Source organism: Aplidium turbinatum, chromosome 9 (genome assembly GCF_918807975.1).
Source record: "Aplidium turbinatum chromosome 9, kaAplTurb1.1, whole genome shotgun sequence".
NCBI classification, from domain to species: Eukaryota; Metazoa; Chordata; class Ascidiacea; order Aplousobranchia; family Polyclinidae; genus Aplidium; species Aplidium turbinatum.
The window spans coordinates 10,470,115-10,495,934 of record NC_137480.1 but is presented as its reverse complement, the minus strand read 5'-3'; the positions used below and the strand labels follow the sequence as shown (position 1 = coordinate 10,495,934).

Genomic DNA, 25,820 nt, shown 5'->3' with positions numbered 1-25,820 from the left:
GATTTTAAAGTATACCAGGATCGAATGATTTAGAGTTAGGATTTAGTGAAATAAAGTCAGCCATGTTAAGTAACTTGTACGATTTAATGCGGTCACAGTAAAGGCGTCTTGTTCAGTATCTTATTCAAATAGAAACATTCTTAGAAACAAGTCACTGATTATGGCTGAGTTTAGAAACTAAAAAAAGATTAGATGATGTTTGCTAACTTTGTAAGCAAACAAAAATGGTCCCTTTCAAATTCTAATTTTAATCCAACTTTTGTGTGGCATCGGCCAGTGAAGGAATGCTTACATACAACATTATGTGACTGCAAAACCCGTTGGAGCGAGAAGAAGCACAAGCAAGAAACTTCTTAGTGAGTTCTTACAAGAGATATTTCTGCATGCCCAATGGTGTTAATCCTATTTTGCTCGCTTTTGTGTGTTTTAAAAAAAAAGGTTATGATGCAGATGTTTTGTTTGACCAAGATGGATTAAACAACTTTACATTATTCTTTAAAAACTCTTGTGAAACCCATATGGTACGTATGGTCAGCGGTAAAAAGCATTTTTTTTAAATGGTGATAAAATGGGCTCATTTATCCTCAAAATTATCTTCAGCTTATGAAAAGACTTTACAAAAGAGATCGGTCTCTGTGATTGGATAAACTCTTAACTGCTGTCCTCGCATTGTATTTTTGAATTTTATTGCATGGTGGAACCAAACTTAAACTCTTGGCAACAGATAGTTTCAAGTAACTTTTTCCACGCAAGAAGGACGTTAATCTATTTGAATTTTTTTTTAGGATACAGTAAACTATTTGTGGTGATTTAATTAATGTTCCAATCTAAGAAAAATATTTCATAAAAAAAGTTTATAACTTAATTGAAAAAAAAAAAATTTAACCACAACCACTGCTTGAAGGACATTCCCCTTTCACATGTAATGCATAGTCACAAAACTGACAAGACATTCAATTGAAAAGCAAAGTACGAGAAAGGATACTTACATGGATTGTCAAAAATTTTTGGAGGAAATTGTGCAGATCTTCCCAACTGTTCCTCCACCAGCGAGAGGTCATGGTGACCGCTCAGTCTGGCATCGTAGTTTTTTCTCCAATCTTGTAAGCTCTGAAAGTTTTCTCGATAACTTGCGTTTCGACCTACAACAAAATAAAGCAAGTTCCGCAATGGTTCTATTTAACTGACATTCACAGATGAAAGGAATACCTGCAATAAAGCTGCAGTGATAGCGGCGACAAAACACAAACGTTAAGACGTACTCACAACCGATATAAGACACAGCACTTAAAAAAAATGTACAAAACTTTAAAACTGTGGTAAGGAAGCCATCTGAAAAACACCTCCACCAACCTTGCTTTTCCATGGTAGCATTTAGTGTTATCATAAAAATTGATTTAGTTTTGCCAATTTTCCAACAGAAATGCCTATACGACAATGGCTGTGAAACAAATGCTTCAACTCATGTGGCTGCCTGTCAACTGCAATATTCCAATTTCATGCAAACTATAAAAACTTTCCAGAACATAAAGACCTTACACAAAATGTGTTCATCAATTCACCTACAATGACTTATTGAAGCACAATAACTTCGGAAAATTTGCATTTTAAAATAAAAAATACAGATTTCAACAAGCTAAAACTTAAACAACAAGGCTTTTAAAGGAAACATGCTTTTATGTATTTACAAAAAAACTGTAATGCAGCACTGTAGCAGGTCAGAAAAAAGACTTGACACTGCAATTCAAATAAAAAACTATTCAAAAGTTCTTCACAGACTAACAACGTAAAAAGCAGGAAAACTACCAGAATTAAATTCATCTCATGTATAAAGTGTCGTATTCTGTTTACTAACATACTTTTTATGCAAAACTTAACAAATTTAAAAAAAAAACTCAATTGAACTAAAAACTTGTCGCAAATTCCAACTAATCTAATATTCAAGTTTCTTAAGCTTTTACAGATCTTACGCGTTAAGCAAAGAAACTGAATGGCACTTGAAATCTCACAGAACAAACCAACTACCACACAACAACGTTCAGCTCTTTCACAGTAGAAGATAAGAAGTATCAGATACTAGGCTGGTATCGTTCAAACAATAGGTACTTTCAGGCTTAACAAAGGTTGATGGTATTGGAGTGTAAACAAGTTTGATGAATGGAATGTTTTGGAGCAGTCTTCATCTGCGAATCCATCGGTGGTAATACAAAACAGGTTTGAAAAGCAGAGCTAGAGAAAAGTTTAAATAGAAAGGTGGCTTCATTAAAAAGGAGCATGCTGTGATAATAGGCTACTAATCTTTGAAAAGAATTATCTTTCTGAATAAAAAGAAATCAGACCAAAACGTTAAGCTAACAAAACTCAGAAAACGTTTTAAAAACTAAATTTATTGTTCTCATCTTTAGTGTTATTGTCTTGATTTGTCATTTTCTTGACCACAGTCTTTTAAGCAGGTTTTTTTGTATTTTTATTGAGACACATGCGCAGAAAGTGACAAAATGCGCAGAAAGTGTTTGAGTAGAAAAATCAATGGCAAATGAGCAATTTGTGGAAATTGCACAAAGACCATCAAAAACGGCAGAGTTTTTGCTATCACCAGATAGACCACAAATAATGTTAAAATAACTGTTAAAATTCATAAAATATAGGTACCATAACATAGTAACAACAGCGTCTTGGTTCATGTTTTGCAACTACGTGTTTTACAACTATCATGAAGTGCAGCAAAAGGGTGAGTTTGCAAAGCTAAAAATATAATGATGTATGATTTAATTAAACATTTTCTTAATAGATATAGTAGTGATGTGTTTTGATAAAAAACGATTGTACACGATGAGAACATCATTTTCATAACTAGGCAATTTCTCTTCAAAATCATTCAAGCAAAAGTTTAACCCAATCGTTTATATACATAAAAGCATGAGCAAACATAAGCAGCAAGCACCTGTATAGTATCCATAGTGTTGCAAATGTCGTTTCATAAAGTTGTCATAAGGGTCCTGTAAAGCGAAAATAATCAACAGTTGCCGCATTTAAAGTAAAACAAATTTATAAACGATTCACGCCATCCACAAGAAAAATCGTGCAAAAAAAATATAGCTATTTTTCAGTATGAGACACAACGTTTAAAATTTATGTCATACCACTTCTGTTTAAAGGATTTTGCCACCACAAAGAAGTTATACATAAAGCGTTTTTAATTTACTTTTATGGCTTTTCCAGTTCAAAACTTATAAAATATGCATACAACTTCTTACAAGATAATCCTTCAAAACAGAGTGATGATTCCGTATATGATAGTTTTTCCAAAATTTAAATTACAACATAAACAAAAAGAATAAAAAAGAAGTTTTTAAAGTAGTTTACAGCTTATATCATCATGTCACTTGGAAATCTATCCAATCAAGCACTACTCTTTTTACTCAAGCAGTGTAAATATTATAATAACATACACTTGCTGACAACACATAAACTTGTTATTGGTAATAGCTTCATTACATATGTAAAAGAAAAAATCGTAGTCACTTTGAAATAATAGTTAAATTCTTCAATAAGTCCGTGATGATTTTTAAAAAGTAGGATGTAGGATAGTGTAGACACTCTGCAACTATGCATAATAGCTATGTCATATTCTTGCATGCAATGAATATTGTTAAACCACAACAAACTTTTTCATGTTGCCCAAGGTTGTCACCATCTCCAAGCATTTCTTGTTCATTTGAGAAGTTTGTATGCAAGACGTTCTCCATGTTTCATTGCTGTTTCAAGCTTTCGTGCTTCGCATCACAAAATTTCTGCAAGTAATAAGCAGAGGTTTAACTTTACATACTTATTGCATATATATTTATTACACGTAATGGCCTTACCAGGTGAAAAAAGTTGTGACATTTCAAAACAGGTTTTAACAGTTTCAAAATAAAATTTCACAATTATACAATTTACTTATCGGTTTTAAACCAAATATATATCCTCAGACTGAAAAAGCTTCATAGGAAGTTTAATCTTGATAGAATCAATTTTTTGCAAAGGCTTTGAAACACTGAGGTAGGCCCAGTGAATGTATAAAAATCCATACAGAAAATACCCTAACCGGAAAATATCCATACAAAAAACATTTCGACTGGAAAATACCCACTCCGAATATATCCACTTAGAAAATATACCCTTCTCTCTGAAAACATCTACCCAGATAGTTGGCCTACAGCATTTGAAGGATATTTTCCAGTAGAGATGTTTTTCGTATGTATTATATATTTTCTGTATGAATTTTTACCAATTACCAGGTCCAGTCACTATGGTCGACACATAACACAGTAAAGTCTCCACTTGTGGATGAAGTATTGCTGCCTGTAAATTATTCTGATAGGTGCCACTGAATAAAGAGCTGTCTTTAAAAGCTCTGCCTAATTGTGTACACCCTTAGAGTTGAACCTGTGTTGCTAGATCTCATTATTACTTCATTCACAAAGTCAGGCACTTGATATCCAACTGAACTATTTGAGCAAATGTTATCGTAATAATACAGAAATGAAATTGTAATTTTTTGTAACCACAGAAGTGTGTTATTTATAGTTATATCTATTTAACAACCTTGAATATATTTTGTAAATACAGATAATGAGGAATACTTTGTACTATATTTATTGTGGTTGTTATGTAGGTGAACTCAATCAATTTCTTATGGTTAGTTTGTATTTATGTACTACAGTTGGCTCATACTTTGGTACATTAAAGCACCTTACCTATCTTCTTTTTACAACCTTACTAGCTGTGATTGATGTTTATGACAAAGGTCCAGTCAAACATGAAACAGTAGTGGGGAACAAAGTTGCATGGTGCATGACATAGTTGAGAGATATAATTAGCTTCAACTGTCTAGTGTCTAGGCCTATTCTACTTTTGCATTTCCACCCAGTATTTTGACACATGGCTATTTTGGTGGTTAGAGTGAACATTAATAATGTAAGTTTAAAAGCTGTGCATTGATTGTTTCCTTTTTGAAATAATTAGATGCAACACCTAGAAAAGATAAGGTGATTACACTAGCTATGTATGTGATGATGATTAGACTACCTTTCTCTTCTTCAATTGGTATGCCTAATCCAGGCGTTGATGTCTTCAGACAAATTTTAGTCCAATTTTTCCTTTTTATTTGATTTAAGAATAATTGTTCCTATTGTGACCTATGTCATTTATTTGCTTCAGATGAGTTTTTCTTTGTTTGCTAGGTGCCAGCTTTCCAACACTTTTTCCAGTTAAGAGATGTTCTTGTTATTGCTTTCAGATGACTGGCCAAGAAATTAATATCGTCTGGTTTTGATATTTTTCAATAGAAATCCGGTTTGATTTACTTGATGCAAAAATTATTTGTCTTAATTATTTGTCTTCCTTTCCAGCCATGCAGGTTACCTGATAATTCTTTACCCACAATTATGAAAAATTTAAATGGGTACAGCGATATGTTTTTTTATAATGGCAATATTGATACGTAGCAAACATTTTTTTGCTCAAACTTTAAGCTTCAAGAAAAGTCATGAAACATGAATAACAATACTGCCGGAAATACTGCAGTAATGAAATAATTTTGTTCAATAGGTGAAATTTAGGGAGTTTCGAGAGTTGTTATGTGGGAAAAGATTTTTGTTGAAAATGAGAGAAAAAACTTGTATTAGTTGCGAGAGATCTGCAATGCTACTGGAAAACAAGTTGGTAATTTTAAGAAGAACTAAAAGAGCGATCATGAGGCAATGTGTGGTGTAAAGCTGATGGACAAAAGGAATACCGTGGCACTTATAAATTTGCTTGGATTAATGAGGCTAGGCTATTCCACAAAGCTTTTCTGCTTTTCCCTATGTAATCTTAAGGCCTTGGTTTTCCACAAGAATGTTGGATGGTGGTAGTCTAAAGAAACATGCTAATTGAAAGCTTGGTATTCAAGCTCTACCTATGGAAGAGTCAAGTTGAGCAAGGAAATTCAGTAAGCTTCAGCAACTTGGATGCTGCACTCGCAAATGATAGATCAGGCAACAACTCTTCCAAAGATCTTGAAAGTAAAAAATCATGAAATAGTTTCTAAATGTAGAGGAAAACCTGGAAATTAATCAAAAATATTTTTAAAAAACCATAAAAAATTTTTATCTTGAAGTTTAACCCAGCTACCAAGTAACACAAAAATGCTTTTAGTGATAAATTTGTTCAAAATTGGGGGGGGGGCACAAAGCATGTAATAATTGATTAATTGCTAAAGGAAGGCATGTCAAATGAAAGGTTAAAAACCACTGCTTTAATGCAATGGAAGAAAATAACTGCTCATTATCAATCAGTATTTGAAAGTTGTGCCTGAGGAATAGTATGATATGGGCCTAATGCTTTTTGTTCATTCAACTTTAGAAAGTGCTAATAAAGTAATTGCCTAATAATTGAGCAAAAAACTTTGAGAACTCTAAGTTTTTTCCAAAAATTGTATAGTGATCACAGACAATATGATAATAATTTATCACATACATGGGAGATGGCAATTTTATTGTAAATTTAAGTCAAGATCATAGCCTTATGAAAAGATATCCATACCCAAAGTATTTACTGTTTCCTCCTAATTTAAATGTTCACAGTAACATGTGGCATTTGTCATTTTTGTGTGCTTAATATGAATTTTTGTCTGCGTCAAAGTTACAACATGCAATAATAATAATTATTACCATTTATAGCATATCACAAATACTGTAAAATTAGTTAAAGAATGATTCAAAAATTAATCTTTACACTTAAACTCAATACTCATGAGCTCTACTTAGCATGGTACAATAGGCTACTTACCGGTATGTATATATGCATACAAGACTATTAGAGGGTAGGGCAAGCTGGGGTAAGATGATCACGGGGGCAAGATGATCACCCCGACTTATTTTCTTTTAAAATGAAGCTTTAACGCAATGCTGCCAAATAGTGGCAGCTCCACCAAAGCGCCATGTTATATGTAACTTTCAGCCATTTTAGACTACCGTAGCTGTTTAGGACTTGTGCTGAAAATTGTAATTTTGGTAGCTAAAAGCAAAATTGCAAAATCACAAAAAGCAGGTGATAACGTTGTTTTTGAAGAATGTCAGAAAAGCGAAAGTATGCGCATCAGGGAGGGAGTCAATTCATAATTTAGCCCTTGCTTCTTACAGCTCGTTAGTATTTTTAAGTTTCAGCAGAGTGCAGGCGAAAATAGAATGTTTGGCATGGGGCAAGACGATCACTTGCACGTGAGGCAAATTGATCAAGGTGATCATCTTGCCCCACTTGAAATAATTTTGAACAATATGATTCTGCTGGTTTAAATGAGTGGATTTATAGTTAAAATTGCTTGCACTGTTCCTGGTTAACCTCGTGAAATTTCATAAAGTGACATCTTCATGAATTACTGTAATTTTATTGCAGATCTTTTGATTTCGGCCTACCATACTTCATAACATATTTACTTTTTCTGAAAGAATTAGGCTATGGTACGGGTATATAAACGAAAAACTGATCATGGGAATGCTTCTTTGGAACTTCAAGACAATGCCAATTCCTTTTGCCGATAGCTCCAGTGACTGCAATTTAACCCAGCAAACATTGTACCTCGGCCCAACGTAGTGTGACAGTTGGTAAAATAGTGCTCTTCTGTTGACCCAACGTATCTTGCACCATTTGTCGCAGTTGGGTCAACTTATTTTAAAATCTTTGGGCCAACGTAAAAAAATGAAGGGGTAGCCGTAGTTCGCCCGAAAATAATGACGTTGGTCCAACGTTCTGTACAACTGTACACCAACATTGGCAAGAACGACTTCCTAATTCTGAGTTTTTTTGCATTTTCATTGTCCCATTACAATTGTACAAGGAATATCATGAAGCAAACTTAAACAATTCTTCAAAGGTATCTTCAATTAAAATATTTCAAAAGTTGGCAAAACTACACTACTCTCAGCCAACCCGAACAACCGTCAGCCGTACGTTGGGCCAAGGAAAAATGTTTACTGGGAAATGATAAAGAAATTGTAGAAGGAGACTTCATTGTAGTAAATATTACCGGAAGATCGAGAGTAGTTCCATATATCGCGAGAATCGACTCTTTTGAAGATGGCGAATACGAGGGAGTATTTTTGAAAAAAATGCAGTACGTGCTTACCAGAAATTTTGAAAAGCTTCTCTTTGTAATTGATGAAGATGATAGTGCTTCATTCACAAAAAGTGATGTTGTTCACAAATTGCCGTCACCTCACTTCAGGAGTGGAAGCGAGAGAAAATCACACCAACTATATTTTAATGCCAAGCTGTCCGCATTTAATTTGTAAAAACTTTGTCTAAGATTCTCCAAGCAGGGCCCAACTATAAGGGAAGCACATTTGTGTTTGGGGTGCAGAATAAAATACAGCGTTTTTGTATAGGGAATATCATGAAATCAGACGATTAACATTCCTAAATTAGTGATTTTTTGACATTTATGCATGCTACAGTAAAGAATTGGGTTTTGTTCAAATGTACCCCATGATTTACCCTTTTATAGTAGGCTACCTATGGCCCTGCTGTTAAGCAATGTGCCGTGTGTTTGAATGTTTTTTTTGCTGTTCGTTTGAAAGATTCTTTTGCAGTTCACGTATTGCACACCAACCGTTGTTTTTTATAATGTCAGTCGCTTGCCTCTTCAATTTGAGGCTACACCAAGTTGTTTTTATTTTTGATAATAAACCCCACCTCACAGAATGCATAAAATGTATGATCACCTTGTCCCATATGTGTGATCATCTTGCCCCAGTACTGGGGCAAGTTGATCATCTTGTCCACATTTTTTCAAATGGTTATGGATTCTCATGCAGTTGGCTTATAATGCAAAGCATGCTACCATTAGATGCGCTGATGAACACATACTTTTGTAATGCTAAGAATTTGTAAATATCTTTTAAACTTTGAATTTTATGGAGACTTTAACCTTACGATGATCATCTTGCCCCACCTTCCCCTATGGTATGGTACGGTACTATAGTGGGTTATCTGCTTTAATCTATCATACCCAATAGCCTATTGATGTACCTTATACCATGATGGCGATTTAAATAACTAAGATATGGTAATTCTGGCTCTAGACTATATTAGTTTCAATAGCACCAAGAAAAATAAGATAAAAGACTCAAAATAATATGTTACATACGGTAATAGAATAGCATACCATGAAAAAAACCAAAATTGTAGAAAGACCCTTGTTGTGTTTAATCAGACAGTCACCACCCCAGAATAATAATACTAATACACACTCATATACAGTTATACACACACACACATGAAAAGTGATGCATATTGTAAACTGTTAAGATGAAGTAAAAATGGTTAAAATAATGTCCAATTCGACAATGTTGTAAATGTTGTTGTTTTAATTAATGAAGAATTTAATGTAACATGATAAAATAGTATTTTATATTGTGAATTTATTTTTGATAAGCTGAAAATATTCTCATTCCATTAAAAAAGTGTGTCGCACTGGTAACAATAATTCACTTTAGACTAGCTACAGTATAGGCTACTAGACTACTTGCCTACACTCTACAGTAGTTTTTGGTCTGGTCTGCAACACATTTCTTTAGATTTAAAAATCTACTTACCATGTAAAAGTTTATCAAATTACACACTCATAGTGGTTCTTGACGTTTCGTGTAAAAACAAACACACTCTTTGTTTATAATAGAAACACCGGAGAATATAATGCGAGTTTACCGAAATTAAACTCCCCGGTTGATTAGTCTGCTTGGAGACTTGTCCAAAGAGCATCAAGTTTCTTAGCAACCTATGCAAGACCGCCACTAAGCGGTTAGTTCACATTTCAGCAGCTGATGCCAATGCCAACGACAGTTTGAGAGAGCGTTTGTGGGCTACTGATAACAGGTACTTGCAGTGATGGCAGAACATGAAAATAAGTACGTGACTTGGTATGACGATTGGAATAAAAAAAGATTGCGTTTAAAGACAAGCAAACCAAGCAAGAATTCAGACATGGATTGCAGTTGCAGCAAAGATGGGTGCAATGAAGTTGTCTGGATCTCAAAACCTCACGACCCTTTAGACAAGAGAGAAACAGTGCCAGTGCAGAGAAAAAGTTTCACAGACTCTGGAGGTCCAGTTGTAGTAGACAAAGCTTTAGTTTCACCTCGTACTGAATTGCCAAACTGGGGGAAAAAGTGGGCTAAAGCATCAGTGCCTTCATCACCAAGCACTAGATGCGAAGAATGGTCAACTTTGAGATGCATGTTGCCATCGATAGGCATACCCAGTAGAGTATATCCTCCAAACTGGGGCACTGGAGCTACATCACTTCCAGTGTTAACACAAACAAAAACTTCTCATTTTCCAATTATTGAAAGCCCGATGACCAGATACGTGGATGAGATGTACAGAAGAAATCGCTTATTTAAGCTACATTGAAGAAATGTTAGACTCGAAGAAAAACTGTAGTGTAGGCCTATAGCCTACAAGTTTACTTCCACAAGAAGATTTGTGTCATATGTAAATCGATTTTTATACAAAAAAAATATAAGTTAGGTCTACTGACAAAATAACAGGTTTCTCTCTCTGTAAGTGAGGCAAGGTGAAGCTTGTACCGTAGGTCTACTTACCTGAAATGTGTAGTTAGGCTACAATGGATGTAGCTTCATACCGTAGCTTTGTAAATTAGGGGAAGGTAGGGACACTTCGGACGGCGGAAGACTTCCGACAAACACTTTCCCGTCTATTTCTGTTGATGTCATGATTCGTTTTGCGATCATGTAGGCTACGGTAGCCTGTGGCAGACAACCAAAACGATGGCAAGACAAGTACATTCAATCATGGACCGAACTCAACTTGACGACACTGGGCGAGTTGTCTCAAAATCGCCACTCTTGGAATTTGGAAACAAATAAGCCATGTTGATGCGCAATCTGCCGCAGGCGGAGATAACGACTGATGATGATGAGGCTACGGTAGGTAGGCCTACGCAGTGTTGTGTCAAGAGCGGGAAGGGAAACTGAGCCCACCATTTCAGGCTCAGGGGGCCCATAGCCTACATGGTTGGTTGGTTTTGAATCTTTATCGTCGGACTGACAAAGCCTTGATAGGACATTCCTGGTAGTTTCGCATACTTGTAGGGGCTGTTGACGCAGGGATGGTAACCGAGATTGGCAGAATGAAGTTTTCCGATTGTTGAAGTGTTGTTACCGGAGAATTATTCGATTCATTAGGTGCCGCTGATTGGAGAGGAGTCCTGAAATGCGTTGCTCAAAAGTCGAACATTTCCGCGTGATGTTGAGCCAGGCGCGTAACCACTGAGCTAACGGGCGAACTACATAACAACATGTTTACTGTAGCCTACTGTTTTAAACTTTCATTCTGATATGGCTGTGTGATGCGGTTCGGTTTATGCAGGAAAATCACACACTATAAGCTTATTATTTGGCCTGTCATAGATTTCCTTGCCTGTAGGGGGCCAAATTATTTTGTCCCCGAGGACCATAAAGGGCTTAACACAGCACTACGTACGTGATCTTGTTCAACAGTCACATGACTAAGTTTGCTGGATAAACAAAGAGGCAAAAAATCAACACTTTAATGTTTTGCTATATAGCCCAGGCTAAAGTCAAAAATGTGGAGTGAAGACAACGTAAGCATTCAGATAAGGTGCAGTGCAAAGATTGAGCTAAAATTTAGCATGTTATAACCGTGGTAATTGCAGATAATTGTCTGAGAAAGATTTGATGTAAAATATCAGCTAACGAGTGAATAGAGATCATTTACGCAAAACATAGCAGTGAGGAGACTTTGTACTGTGTGTTAAGTGTTAACCTACATCAGTGGCGGCTGGTGCTGTTTGTGAGCAGTGGGGCTTCAAACGATCTCGGGGGGTCTAACTTTTTGCGAATGTTTAAATAAATTTTTCTAAAAATTATATTTTTACTCTTTCTGTAGTGTTTTCTCCAGATGACACAATACATTTTAACATCCTCAGATGTTGAAAAACAAAGAAAATTTGATTTCGAAGATTTTAGTCAGACTGTTAATCTTTCAATAACAGTCTGATTCAGCATTTTTCAACTTATTTTTTCTCATTTTCTACTGCTTTCCCAAGGCAACAAAAAGCTTTTATATCATTAGGAGACAGCAAAAAGTAAAAAAATCTCAGAAAATGTCAGTCAAACATTAGCGGTAGCTGTAATCAAAATGTGACAAATCAGGCCGCATCTCCAGGTGGTCAACTCGTCATGTGTCACTTAAACCGGTTAAAAAATATTTTATAAGGGAATACTTTGAGACTAACTAGAAAGTAATGACAAGTAGCACGCAATCGTTGTTAATTCTATTGAAATGTTTCTGAATAATTTTCCACCGGTTTTGCTCGGACATTAAAATGTTCTTTGTTAAGTCAGTTATATATACACAAATGTGAAGCCTACACGGATACGCTATATTAATGTTCTTTTAATAAACAGGACATTTTGAGACAATTTCTCTCATTCTCCTGCATTGATAAATAAATTAAAATCATTTTTTCTTAAATGATCACCAGGTGAATATTTGTTTTGCTCATATTTTATGTCTCGCATCTATAATATTGCTAGATAGACCTATAAATTTTCTTGTTTTAATCGTTTTGAAGTGGAGATGCTTCCTGAATGATTTGACCTTCCAGACAACACCACAGTTGAAGACCGATGGACGATACTCCGAAACGATATCATTAACACAAACATGTATGGATGGATAAAAGACTTTTCAATCTTGGTCGCTTTGTAACGCTTCTGGGTTGAGGGGTAGACGTTGCTGGTTGGATTGACTTGAAAGCAACACTAGACTTGGGAAATCATCTTGTATTGCGTCAGTTGTTGCAGCAGCGATCAGAGCGAATTCAGAAAGCGTCACGTCTTGCCATAAGAAGCGTGTTGATCGAAAAGAAAGATTCATACCTAGTCTCTTAATTTATATGCGAAACAATATTCATCCGCGGGTTGCAAGGCGCAAAGCTAATTAAATAATAATTGAAACTTGAAAGGGCTAAACAATTGAATTATGAGTGCGTTGGACTGCACTGCAGAATAATGGCTGGTGACGAATATAAGACAGCAGTCGGTACATACGTTGGCCCCAGTCAAAACGACATTGATACGTAGGAGAGATGTCGTGAATGACGAAAACAGTAAGTTAAGATTTAGGGTTAGAAAATGAAATTGAATACTGGGGCGCAACTGTAATTGAAAATGCAATGATAGTAAAATTTACAAGTGTTTTTTTTTAGAGAAAAATTAAGCATATACAAACAGGTAAGCGTCCATGGCTGTCCATGTCCTGCCTCCGAAGAGATAGGACCTGACACCCATGAAAGCAAACCAGAAAGGTAAAAAAAATTGTATGTAGCCTAACGTTGCGCGCTCGGTTGTGCGAGACAGGATGTTCTAAAATCATACTATTAGTTCGAGTATTTTGATGAGGGAGTACGAGACAGCAGTTGATGTGAAAGTTCGATGATATATGATGAGCACGACAGCAGGTGATAAGCAGTTCAGTTAGTAGTCCATTGATAGATGACGAGCACGACAGCTGTTAGTTGTGAGTCCTTTGATGTGTGCCGAATATGACACGAAAGAGGCCAGCTTGTATAATTGCAAGCTGTGTGACATGCAGCCATTGCATGTCGAAAGTGGCGCAAATAGCGGCACTGGTTTGGTTGACGTCGCGGTGTGCTTCTGACGTGAAGAAGGCTTGAAACGTCGCGGTGTGCTTCTGACGCAGAGAAGGCTTGAGTGATGAACGATGCAGCAATTGCACGTCGAAGGTGTGTCGCAGGAAGTAGCGGCAGACATGGGGTTTACCATGTTGGTTGCGTCGCCGGCTGTGGATAGCCGTATTGAAATCATCTCCGTGGAGGCATCTCATGTTGAGGAATGTGATGAGGGACTGTTCAACTCAGTGCAAGTCGTGGAAAACATGGGGTGCTGTGGTGCCATGTTGAAGTGGTCTCATCAGTGAGCTTGTCGTGACATCATCGTGGTGTTGTATTGAAGTTCCTTGAAGTCTCGCATCAACCTCTCGCAGCAACCGTGTTGATAGGCAGGTCTGAAACGAAATTGATACAAAGTAGCGACCGCTAGAAAGTTACACATAAGCAGTTCAGACACATTAAAAAAAGCGATACATGCGGGGATACAAGTAGTTACAATATGGCAGTGCCATAGGCGGCAGACGCCGGCTGATGATGGGACACATAATGAAAAAAGAATAGCGATACATGCAGGGATACAAGTTATTAAATTGGTAAGGCATGGCAAGGCAATGCCGGCTGGATAGGTAGGAAACGAGACAAGAAACTATGAGAGTCGTAGTATAAGTACGGAGTAGGCTCAGCACTCATTAAAAAAAGCGACAGAAAGATTCATACCTAGTCTCTTAATTTATATGCGAAACAATATTCATCCGCGGGTTGCAAGGCGCAAAGCTAATTAAATAATAATTGAAACTTGAAAGGGCTAAACAATTGAATTATGAGTGCGTTGGACTGCACTGCAGAATAATGGCTGGTGACGAATATAAGACAGCAGTCGGTACAGCTTCAGTAAAAGTCGAAAACCACTGCCGCTACAATCCATGAGCTGCAGTTTTGCTGATGACAATACCATACTTGCTCGTGTTCCTGATGACCTTCAAACAATAACCACTATTGATAATGACATTGATGAGCATTTTAAAATGGAAGTTAACACTGATTAAACCATAATACTCAACCAATCACTACTTGATTACAATTCCTGAACAATATTCGAGGTGATCAGTAAATTTAACATGTTCTAAAAAGATGTGAATTGAAAATGTATTGCAAAGATACTATTGTTCAATCTATATTTGGTTGTCACTGTTGCATCAAACTTACCTATAATTTCATATCAACCTTCAAAAAGAAAACTAAACAGTACTTATTTGTTAAATTATTTACAATTCAGAATCATTCAAGTTTCTATCAGCGCAGTGGCGGCTCGTGCCATGGGGATGCAGCCCCACCTAAAAGAAAGAGAATAGGGAAAATATGTTTTCCTCTGTGTTTGTCCGACCCGGTTATTTTTTTCACTTAAGAATTGCGCATCAAAATTAAAAATATTATAAGTTTTGTTTGGCAACACCGATTTTGAGCAAACTTCTTGGGTAGGCACTTTTACATCACCCACTCGTCGAAGACTGCCTGCTTTTCAATGTGAAATTGCTTTGTGTTTTAGTCACAATTTCGACTTGTTAAAGTGGCTACCATTAAGATCCTTCTTGCACTCAGTTCAGTTGCAGAAGAAAAAATAGTATTAGCAGAGGGTGGGAATCGAACCCACGAAATCGAAATTACTACTCCTCTGCCCTAACCATTAGGCAACGGTGGTTGTGGTGAAGGGTAAGCACTTTAACAGCAAACTTTTAGTAACTGTCAAGAAACCTCGAGCCAATCAGAAGCTACGGTTTAAGTGACGTAAAAAATGGTGAAAAGAAGATGATAGAAAGCAAATTAAGTGATAGATTTTTTGTCAGCTGGTTGGCTTAGGGGTTAGGGCTAGAAAGTAGTCATTTCATTCACGCGGGTTCGATTCCCACCACTGCTATTGATCTTTTTCTTCTGTAATTACCAAATAAAGTTCAAAACAAGCATTAACTCTCTGGATGAGTGCTAGAAGGGTCACAATTGGACGGTAGCCTCTTATAATATGTTCTGATTGGTGGCGGTTCACGGACAACGTAGCTTCTGATTGGCTCGAGGTTTCTTCACAGTTACTGAAACTTTGCTGTTAAAGTGCTTATACCGTGGTGAAGCATTCAGTTAAATTTCTTTGTATCAAAATTTTTCGATCAGAATATCACGTGTCGAGTCACATGACTGAAATCAGCTGAATCGCGAATAAACATGTCACGCATGATTGCGTACCTTTTCGACGAGTGGGCAGTGTTGTACGCGTCATTGAAATATATTGACGGCGTCAGCGTCAGCGCGAATTGCCTAAAAACTTGACGGCGTAAAGTACTGCGTAAGCTCTTAAAGAAATTGACGGCGTCAGCGCTAATTTCTAGCGCTATTTTTTGCTAGCGTCTTATAAAACGGAAATATCTCAACCAAGTTTAGGTTAACAATAGCTATAAATAAAGAGCAGGTAAGCCTATTATGTTTTGAGACTGTATTGTAATTAGCTACTTAACTTATTAGTAGGGCCATTTTAATTTGACCCAGCCTAAAAAAAAATTTCTGACTTTATTTTTATCAAATTTTGATTTTATTTTGATCTAACGAAATTGCTTATTTATAGAGGGTACAGTTCTTTCTTGAATTGATACCACTTACCAAAACATAATGATGTGTCGATTTCAGACCCAAACGTAATACTTTGTCGAAAAGTCAAGGTGTTTTATGGATTATAAAAAGTTCGTTGTGTTTTATAGCGATAGGAAAATCTCCACAAATCTAACTTTTGCTGAAGACAGAAGACGATTTAGCTTGCTTAGGCATTTTTGTACTACAGAATGTCATTAGGCTAGGCTATTCCTAAAATCAAAACTGTTGATCTTCGAAAAGACCATATTTGTGAAGAGGGAGTGTTTCATAAAAATTATATAACGACGTAACAATGAATAAACAAAGGACAATTTGCGATAAAAGTTACTGCTGATCCGTGGTCATTGTGACATATTCCTGCTTTTATGGGTTAATATGGTTTAATTGTGTCGCAGTTCCTGATTTGCAATGCTTCCACGAGGATTTTGACAAAAATTACTCTCTAGAAACACAGAATTAAGTTTGTTAAAAGCCATAATTTGACAAATTTCGACTTTATTATCAATTTTGACTTTATTTTGACCTATAAACTTCTTAGAAACAGTCCCTTAGGTGCTGAAAACAACTTTATTCTTTGATTTGTGGATAAACGAAGTCCTTAAAAAATTTTGACTTTATTGACTTTTGCGGGCCCTGCTTATTAGTTATTTCCTTGCAGAAAAACAAGCATTTCAAAACGTTTGTCTGACAATCTGCTGCGTTTGGGACGCGTATTGTCCTTTCCAAGTGAAAACATGCGTTCCATAGCAGCGCTGGTTGGTATTGGTGTGTTGTATTTCAAAAACAAGTTGAAAACGTTTAGGCTACTCGAAAAGGTATCACTGTTCCAAGCGTGCTGTGATAGTTTAGCATGTATAAATATTTTAGCGAGGTCCACTGCACCAATATCGCTCTTTTCAGGGGCATAAAGCTCTTGAAATAAAGTATCTTCAACGTCTGCGATGCCATTCATGGATTTTTCGCTTTCTGTCTCTGATCCCTCGTTCTCAATACATGTGTGATCACCATTTGGCGAACTTCTTCCGCGTGTATTCCAGGGAGCCATTCCAACCAACGCAAAAGCCGGTAAATCGGATGAGTCGCGTTGGCCAGAATACATTGTGAAACTCTTATTGTGTAACGAGATTTTCCATGAAAAAAAAATGACGCATAGCGCTTGACGCTTAAAATCGGCAAAATAGTTGACGGCGCTATCACTTTCGTCAACTGAAAAATAAATTGACGGCGCTAGCCTCAGCGTCAACAAAAAGTTGACGCCGTCAACGTGCAACACTGCGAGTGGGTAATGTTAAAGTACCTACCAAACTTCATTGCAGTCGAGATTCTGGATTTTAAGCTCTCTAATTGGCTAAAAACTATCTTTGAAACTCCGCCTCTTTTGGTATTTTACCATGACGCGACAATTTATCGAAAGACAATTGATCGAACGACAGTTTATCGAAAGATAGTTTATCTAATGACATTTCATCGAAACGGCAGTTCATCGACCGACTGTTTATCGAAACGACAGTTTATCGGACGACGAATCTCCCGAAACAAATTTTATCTAAAATTCTAATGTAGGCTACATATGCAATGGAATCCTCAAGGCGTTTTAAATGTACATTTCAATCACATTTATTTATTTTGAATACACGGATACAAAATATTTACAGTTTACAAGTTGTACTGTATGCAATCAATCAATCGTTTTATTTTTCGTCATTAATGCGTCCGGGACGAAAAAGATACTAACTACAAATATCGATATAGACCTGCCAGCACGTTAACGAACGGGAAAAGGTGGCAAAACTTTGAAAGGTTTAAAACGTGCCTGAATGAAAAATTATGTAGTAGGCTTTATATCAGTAGTTAGCACGGCCACAAAACCCAAAAAAAAACAAATAGCAAAAAAAAAAAATCAGAAACAAAAACAGCTTATGACTGCTTATGACATGCTTATGACATGCTTATGACACGCTTATGACATGCTTATGACAACAGCTTATGACTTATGCTTATGACAACAGCTTATGACAACAGCTTATGACATGCTTATGACATGCTTATGACAACAGCTTATGACTTATGCTTATGACAACAGCTTATGACAACAGCTTATGACATGCTTATGACTTAGTATAACTATAACATCTATGCTACAGTAACTAACAAAAGCTGCGATTTGTGCTTAAACATGTGATTCTAATCTGCATATGCGGAATTAGACAAACAAAAGGTCTCTCGAGGAGGAAGTTTGGATGCATAGAATCCAGTTAAATCAGTTGCTTTATTTTATTGTCTGCTCTATTTTATTGTCTATTAAAATGTCGTTTCGATTAACTGTCGTTCGATTAATTTTCGTTCGATGAACAGTCGATTCGATAAACAGTCGTTTCGATTAACCGTCGTCCGATTAACTGTTGTTCGATCAATAGTCGTTCGATAAACTGTCGTTCGATAAACTGTCGCAGTACCGTATTTTACAGCAATTTTTGAATCTGTTGAGGCTGCATGGAAAACAACCCCACCTAACCTAATAACTTCACAATTTTTTTAAAGTTAGTTTTTATTTCGCCGAGTAGCGATGAGCCATGAATGCAGAAGTGACCTCTTAAGAACTTAAGCTGTCACTCAACCGCTTAAGAACTGGTATTGGCAGGTGTAAAACTTTGATGAGACACTGGGGGTATTCCATGGGGAGCACAAGTTGCAGATGCTGACAGGAGCAAACGATGCAACATCTACTCGAATGCCCTGACCTAAAAGCAAGGTGCTCTGCACAGGATTTGGCCGAGTTCAACGATAGAACAAGAGCTTGCGTGATGCTCTGGGCTACGGCCGTGTGACACACGATGAAGAAGAGTAATGTAAAAGTGTATAGCAAAATCTGGAAAATTCTGCAAAATGTGAAAAATCAGGCCGTATCTTTAGGTAGCCATGAGTGACAATTATTTTCAAGTTTATTTAGATTCGAAAGTACAGAAAAAATGGGCAACCAAAAGGATTATGCCAAGACGATGTAAGTAAGCTTAAAACAATTCCCCAATCAAATTTTCTTTGATAAAAAATGCACTAAAAGTAGTAAAATTGTTACAAACACACCACACAGTAAATATACATGTTGAATTGAACGCCTTTATTCAAATCAAAAAAAAAAAAAAATTTTACAAGGACACTTTTAGGATATGTCGTATAAGAATGTTAGCCTATAACACTTCATCAAACACAGCCTCCAAAGAAGAGTCAAAAAAGCAGTTTTGAATATGATAAAAATTCAATAATTTCTGAAATTCATTTTCTGGAGACACTCTATTGAATAGGGCTTTGAGTTGGGACCCATCGTTTTACAGGAAACTTCCATTTTCTACCATACATTGCTTCAAGATATATTTTAGGGTTGCAAGGAACTCGTATTTCCATATCCAAAAATTCGGTCCAGCACAGTTCAAACTTGGGAAGCTTAATTTTGAACCTTTCAAATCCTTCAAAATTCTCGATCAAATTGGCTTGTGTTTCGTCAGTGAGGCGGAATCCATCGTACAAAAAGTAATTTCTTTCTTCGGGTACCAGAAATACGTCCAGTGTTATATTCTCTTTTCCGATAAACTTCAATGGAAAATTGGCAGTTAGGCCTACTTTGTTTAAAGAATATTGTAACTTAAATCCAACCTTTAGCATTTCGTGAATTATTTTCTCGTCATAGTCAGAAGCTAGTATCTCCAAATCAACATCAGTGGTGTAAGGAATGATGTCACATTGTCGATACCAGCCCAACAAAATTCCACTGCTCAACCAAAATGGTGTCTTTGATGCATCCAAGGCAGTTTTTGCTTTTTCTATCATTTTCATAGCTTTTATTTTGAACTCCCTTTCTTCAGGTGATAAAGAGAGCTCATGATTCGCTTTGTATTGTTTTGCTTTTTCATGATCGCATTTTATAAAGGGGAAACTTTTATATTCCTTTACAAAGGCAGGAGCGACAAAGTCAAAAAAGCCAATGGCAGCAAGCAGCACTATTGCATTTTTACTTTGAAATATTTTCATTTTTAGTAGTGAGCTGTGTTCCTGAAACAATTATATGAAAGTTTTAATTTGCAGTATGTCAATTTGCTACTATAATTGATTGATTAATTGAGGAATAACTTTTCCTGCAATAGGAACAGGTCTTCCTTATAATTTGATTCAGAAAAGTTTTCATAGTAGTATGCAAATTGTTTCAATTATCGACACATGTCAACTGGCAACTCTGTAACAGTTTGATGAAAACTTATGAATGCAATCTCCAACAAAACTGTGGGTCAATAATAATTTAATAAATAAAACAACATCTCTAGATTTTGATAAAATTCATGTAGTCTGCGTTCAACAAGTCCTCATTTTACCTAAACACTTTCTTGGGCCACCATGGAAGCTAGTTTAAAGAATCGTTCTTAAAAACAAGCTGTATTTAATTTTATGTCACTAGATGCACGAAGTTGACTTCACTATTTTTGGACCATATTTTACTTTCCACGACACTGGTTTTTATAGTTTCCTTTGCTTCAGCCAGTTGCTCTTTCATATCTTGTTGCTAGGTTTTTTTGGTGTCCGACGTTTTCTTCGTAAACAGTTCTTCGTAAGCAATTTTTCGTAAAACAATTCTTCCCAAAGCATTTATTCGTGCATGCAATGGAGATTTGATGTATACGAAGAAATGCTTTACGAAAAATTCTTTTACGGATTTCATTTCACCAACAACTGTTTACGAACAATTGTTTTACGAAGAATTGCTTACGAAGAATTGCTTTACGCAGAATTGTTTACGAAGAATTCAACCTATAACCGTTTTTTTTATGCTTTATACAAACTATCTATAACAGTTCACCGTTATATCCAAAGCGAAATAAAAATATTAACTCGACATCATAATTTAAATGGGCTCTAAGCTTCCTGTTTTTGGTTTGGTTGATTGTATTTTTGTCTATTGTTTTTCTCGAAGTAAAGTAACAAGTTTTGCACATTGTTTCCTGTGGTTTGTAAAGCGCTATGTTTTTAAAGCGAAAACTAGCACATGTAGATCGACTAAGAAAACAAATAAAATACTTTAATAGCATATAACACGCTGTGTAGCCTATGCTTTTTTGCCTCAAGAATATTTTACCAATACAACACAGTTTGGATCTAAAATGCATTAATAAGGGAGTTCTATCCTAAACACTCCACCTTGCCCCCTTGCTGAAAGAAAGTTGGATGTAGCAAAATAAAAGAATTTCAGGCCAAGGAATGAGCACTATTGTGACACTGATGGCGCTCAGTGACACCAACACTATCTAAACGCAGAAGGGCCTAAACCTAAAAGTCCATGGTATCCCGTTCCACAAAAATCAAGGGCAACTTCTTTCTAAAGATTACGTTGAGAAAATGTAGTTGACCTTGATATGATTCATGAAAGCAGTTCTTTTATAAGAACAGGCACGTTTAAGAGAGGATGAAGTAAGCTCCACGAGATCATACAGTATTACAAACTTGCGTTGGGTAAAGGAAACAAAGAAAATATTACAGCAGCAATCACAGTTTTTTTTTGTTTTTTTCATTATTTACTCGAAAAGATTTGACTGCGTGAAGTGCCTAAAGCTGTAGAACACACTATAGTACTTTGGAGGGTCTGAACTGTACTTCATGTCTACACAGAACATAACAAAAGCTGTGTTTCTCGGCAGTCGAGTGTAGCAAGAACTCATTGATAGATACGTGTTTCGCCCATGAGGCTGGGCTCATCAGTACTGCACCACTAGTTCATGCCACATAATTCTCAACCGCTGCTTTTGCCAGTTGCTGGCGCCCCCTGGACTCCTGGGCAAAATGGAAAGCCTTAAATCGACTCCGAACCAGTGATGGCTGAACTTAATTTGCAATGGTAAAGTGGGGCTACCACACGAGCCCAGTTACATGTACCTGTGTAGCACCAAGCCCCAAACAGCGGACCATCTTCTTGTGTGCCCCGATCTTACCACCCTGTTCAGCAAGTGGGACTTTTCAATATATAAATCTGTGGAAAAAGAATGTGTCGGTCTGTGGTTTATCAACCAAATTTAGAAGCCTCGATAGAAGAAATAGACTTGTGAAACACAACTTATTACTGACTGCATGGTTTGACATGTATAAGTTTAATTTGAAGGACCATCAGTGAAGAGAATGGACTAGCTTCACCGATTGTAGCACACCTTGTGGAACCTCAAGACACTCCCGATCGCGTAATTGTGTTGGGGGAATCGTGGGCCAAGAGAGATGCTATGATCAAACAATCGATTCTCACCAGGCAATGCTGTACCGGACGGCCATGTTGGTAAAACGTCAATATATATTATCGCAATCGTGCTTAAATTTAAATCGACCACTGACCAAAAACATCACCATTGATGTTGGCAATGAAATTGCTACAGTGTGTTGTAGGTGTAGCGCCGAGCACTCACTGATTTGTACAATTACCGAGGGGTTTTAGCTCAATTCTGCGTCTCGCTTAGAATTCAGGGAATTGTAAGCAATGAATTTTTGGAAGAATGCCTAATCACATTCTGACTAGTGCTTCATGGACACGTAGATTTGCCGTTATGTTACATTGTATGGTTGTTTACAGCGTTTGCAATGCTCACAGTAGCGCTTTCTAAATCAAGACTAGGATACTTCTTCAAATATAACCATGATTCCTGACTCACTTTTGTTACTTAATCTGACTTAGCGATATTCAGTTTTACTAAGTAAGCCTATTACTCAGAAGAATTTTTAAATTTTGAAGTCAAGCTAACCATATAGGACGACAGCGCATTGTACTGAGTTCTGGTGGTGGAATCGTTAGTTGTTGTCGTGTTTTCATTTGGTGTTCTTGTTTGATTTTGTTGTTCAGCTCTACTCAGTTAAAATAAGTCAATAAACGAATCAATAATGAAGACCTCGTATCCCGGTCACTCCTTGCCATTCAATCATGCCCAGGAGTGTCGCCGTCTTACTGACGGCTGTGTATGGGCGGGCATGTTAATCAGCAGCGTCCGCTGCACAGGCTATCACGTAGCAATAGTGCTGGTGGCTGTACAATTTTAAGATAGTGGTAGTTTAGCTAGCTAGTACTGTTTTATCGATGTATATTTTAAACTTTTGGGTTTTGCCATCTTTCCCTTTTGTTGGTGTCAAATTCGTATCTTTACTTTGTCGTTCTGTACATGTTTGCGCCAACAGCAAAAAATAAAATTGATTGATTGATTGAATATGCCTATAAAAGTATTTCGTTTGTTTTTTAGCATTGCGTAAAATCATATGAACATTTTAATGTAGATAATCTGTAAGCATTCTGTTTTTAATTTGGCTGATAATATTTTTGTCTTATCTTTTCCTTGAAGTTACGTAGCCAGTTTTGCACTTTTCTTTCCTGTTTTTGCAAAGCACTGTATAGCCTATTTACAAAAAAAAGGGTCTATACTTGCTATAGGTGCTATATGCTACTGATACACTAACAAACTGAAACGGCCGTGACGCAACAATTTATCGAAAGACAATTTATCGAACGACAGTTCATCGAACGACAGTTTATCGAAAGACAGTTCATCGAAACGACTGTTTATCGAAACGACAGTTCATCGAACGACTGTTTATCGAAACGACAGTTTATCGAACGACGAAGCACATATGCAATGGAATACTCAGGGGTTAGGGGTTAAGGGTTAAGGGTTAGGGGATAATGGTTAGGGGTTAGGGGCTAAGGGCTAGGGCTAGGGGCTAGGGCTAGGGGTTAGGGTTAGGGTTAGGTTTTAGGTTAGGGGTTAGGTTTTCGATTAACTGTCATTCGATGAATTGTCGTTCGATAAACTGTCGTTCGATTAACTGTCGTTTCGATAAACTGTCGTTTTGATAAACTGTCGTTCGTTTAATTGTCGTTCGATAAACTGTCGTTTCGATAAACTGTCGTTTGATAAACTGTTGTTCGATAAACTGTCGTTCGATAAACTGTCGTAGTACCAAAACGGCAAGGGAAATCATTCGATTTGTAGTGGAAAGGAGGTAAATATGGGCCACCTAAGCGATATTTGCGATAACTCTCACAAATTAACTTATTTTTTCAGGAAACCCGGCTTTCTGATAAAGACTCTAATATCGAAGAAGTAGCTGGAAAAGCAAGACCGAAAACCTATCACTGCCGGTACAAACTGCTGTTAAATTTTGACCTGACGGACTGACGGTGGCCCATATTACACAGCTGCGGTGTAATGGCTACCCACTAATATGGACCACCTAATATGTTAGAAGAAAATCAACTGTTTCTTGCCTAATGTTGATTCAAGTAGCCTAACTATCAAGTTCAAAAATATAAAAATAATTTAGTAGGCTAAGTGAAAGATGTTAATCAAAACAAGAAACTAAAAACACATCACACAGTATAAAAGTTGATGCACAAATAGCAAAAAAGTTATTGCCTATTGTCGCAGAAATATACCTTTGTCTCTGAGTTAGATCACCATATGTCTCATGCGCCCATTTTTGGTCCTGGTTTTTATATTAACATTTTATTAAACTTTGCTATAGATATAGTCTCTCTGCCAGTGGTACAAACAACGCAAAACCACGTAGCCCGTAGGCTACTACACATCAGCATGACCTTTTGTATTTTCTCATTTTCCAATCAAATATAAACGTATCACATAAAAGCTTTTTTTTTTTTTTTTTTAAATATTACAGTTGTAATATTTAATATCTTCTCAGGAAGTACAGGTTTAGAGATTTTTTTTGGCAGATTAAATTACAGTTGTAATATTTAATATCTTCTCAGGAAGTACAGGTTTAGAGATTTTTTTTGGCAGATTAAATTACAGTTGTAATATTTAATATCTTTTCAGAATTATCGATTCTTTACTGTTTGCATGTTTTTTCAGACCTTCTGATGATCCGTTAGGTGAAACAATTTTTAAAGGCTTCAGATAGTAATAACTATATTTGATAAGCTTTCTGCTATATTCTGCACAGATGTTCTGTGAATGTTTTGAGCTTTTATCCATTTTTCCACTTGCGCTCCTACATGACATAAATAGTTTGTTGCCGGGAAATTAATCCGTCCATTAAGTGCCGCTAAATGGAGAGCAGTTCTTAAAATGCGTTGCTCAAGTGCACACCCCGAGAGTCGAACCAGCGCCGCTTTATCTTAAAACTTCTTTGTTCATGAAGTTACGTGCTAACAAACTCAGCTATCGGGGGTGGAAACTAAACATTGTGGACAACATACGCTACGGTACTCGTGTGTTTTAACAACATATAGACAAACATACTTAGTGTTTCTTTAAATAAAACTTGTTATCAATACTGCAGTTATTTCAATTTGCTACCCTTTTTACGCCAACATTTTGGAATGCAATGAACATAAAAGATTAAATTTTATCTTTAGTCTGCATTCTATATTTTTCGTGTAGTAGGCTACCTATAACTCATTAGCAACCAAAATTCAAAAGTCTGTCCGAATTGTCCTCACATCACCTTC

The 25,820-nt window shown here is 36.5% G+C and overlaps 2 protein-coding genes across 8 annotated transcripts in view; both read right to left on the bottom strand.

Moving 5' to 3' along the window:
- LOC145777774 (uncharacterized) overlaps positions 1 to 9,749 on the bottom strand; it is a 50,185-nt gene extending 40,436 nt beyond the window's left edge. For 6 of the 7 annotated variants that reach the window (XM_082589216.1, XM_082589218.1, XM_082589220.1 and 3 more), the window contains exons 1-4: positions 9,621 to 9,749; positions 3,669 to 3,794; positions 2,945 to 2,999; positions 990 to 1,142 (exon numbers count right to left, since the gene is read on the bottom strand). In XM_082589216.1, the coding sequence (XP_082445342.1) occupies positions 990 to 1,142; positions 2,945 to 2,999; positions 3,669 to 3,749 (289 nt within the window). In that variant the 5' untranslated portion in view covers positions 3,750 to 3,794; positions 9,621 to 9,749. Of the gene's footprint in view, positions 1 to 989; positions 1,143 to 1,353; positions 1,439 to 2,944; positions 3,000 to 3,668; positions 3,795 to 9,620 lie in introns of those variants that run through there. The other variant, XM_082589217.1, reaches the window with a different exon arrangement.
- A 9,416-nt stretch (positions 9,750 to 19,165) lies between these two features.
- Positions 19,166 to 20,365, bottom strand: LOC145776674 (ribitol-5-phosphate transferase FKTN-like). Its single transcript, XM_082587905.1, has one exon. It carries the CDS (start codon positions 20,363 to 20,365, stop codon positions 19,631 to 19,633), a length of 735 nt encoding a protein of 244 aa, XP_082444031.1. The 3' UTR covers positions 19,166 to 19,630.
- Between the last annotated feature and the right edge of the window lie 5,455 nt (positions 20,366 to 25,820).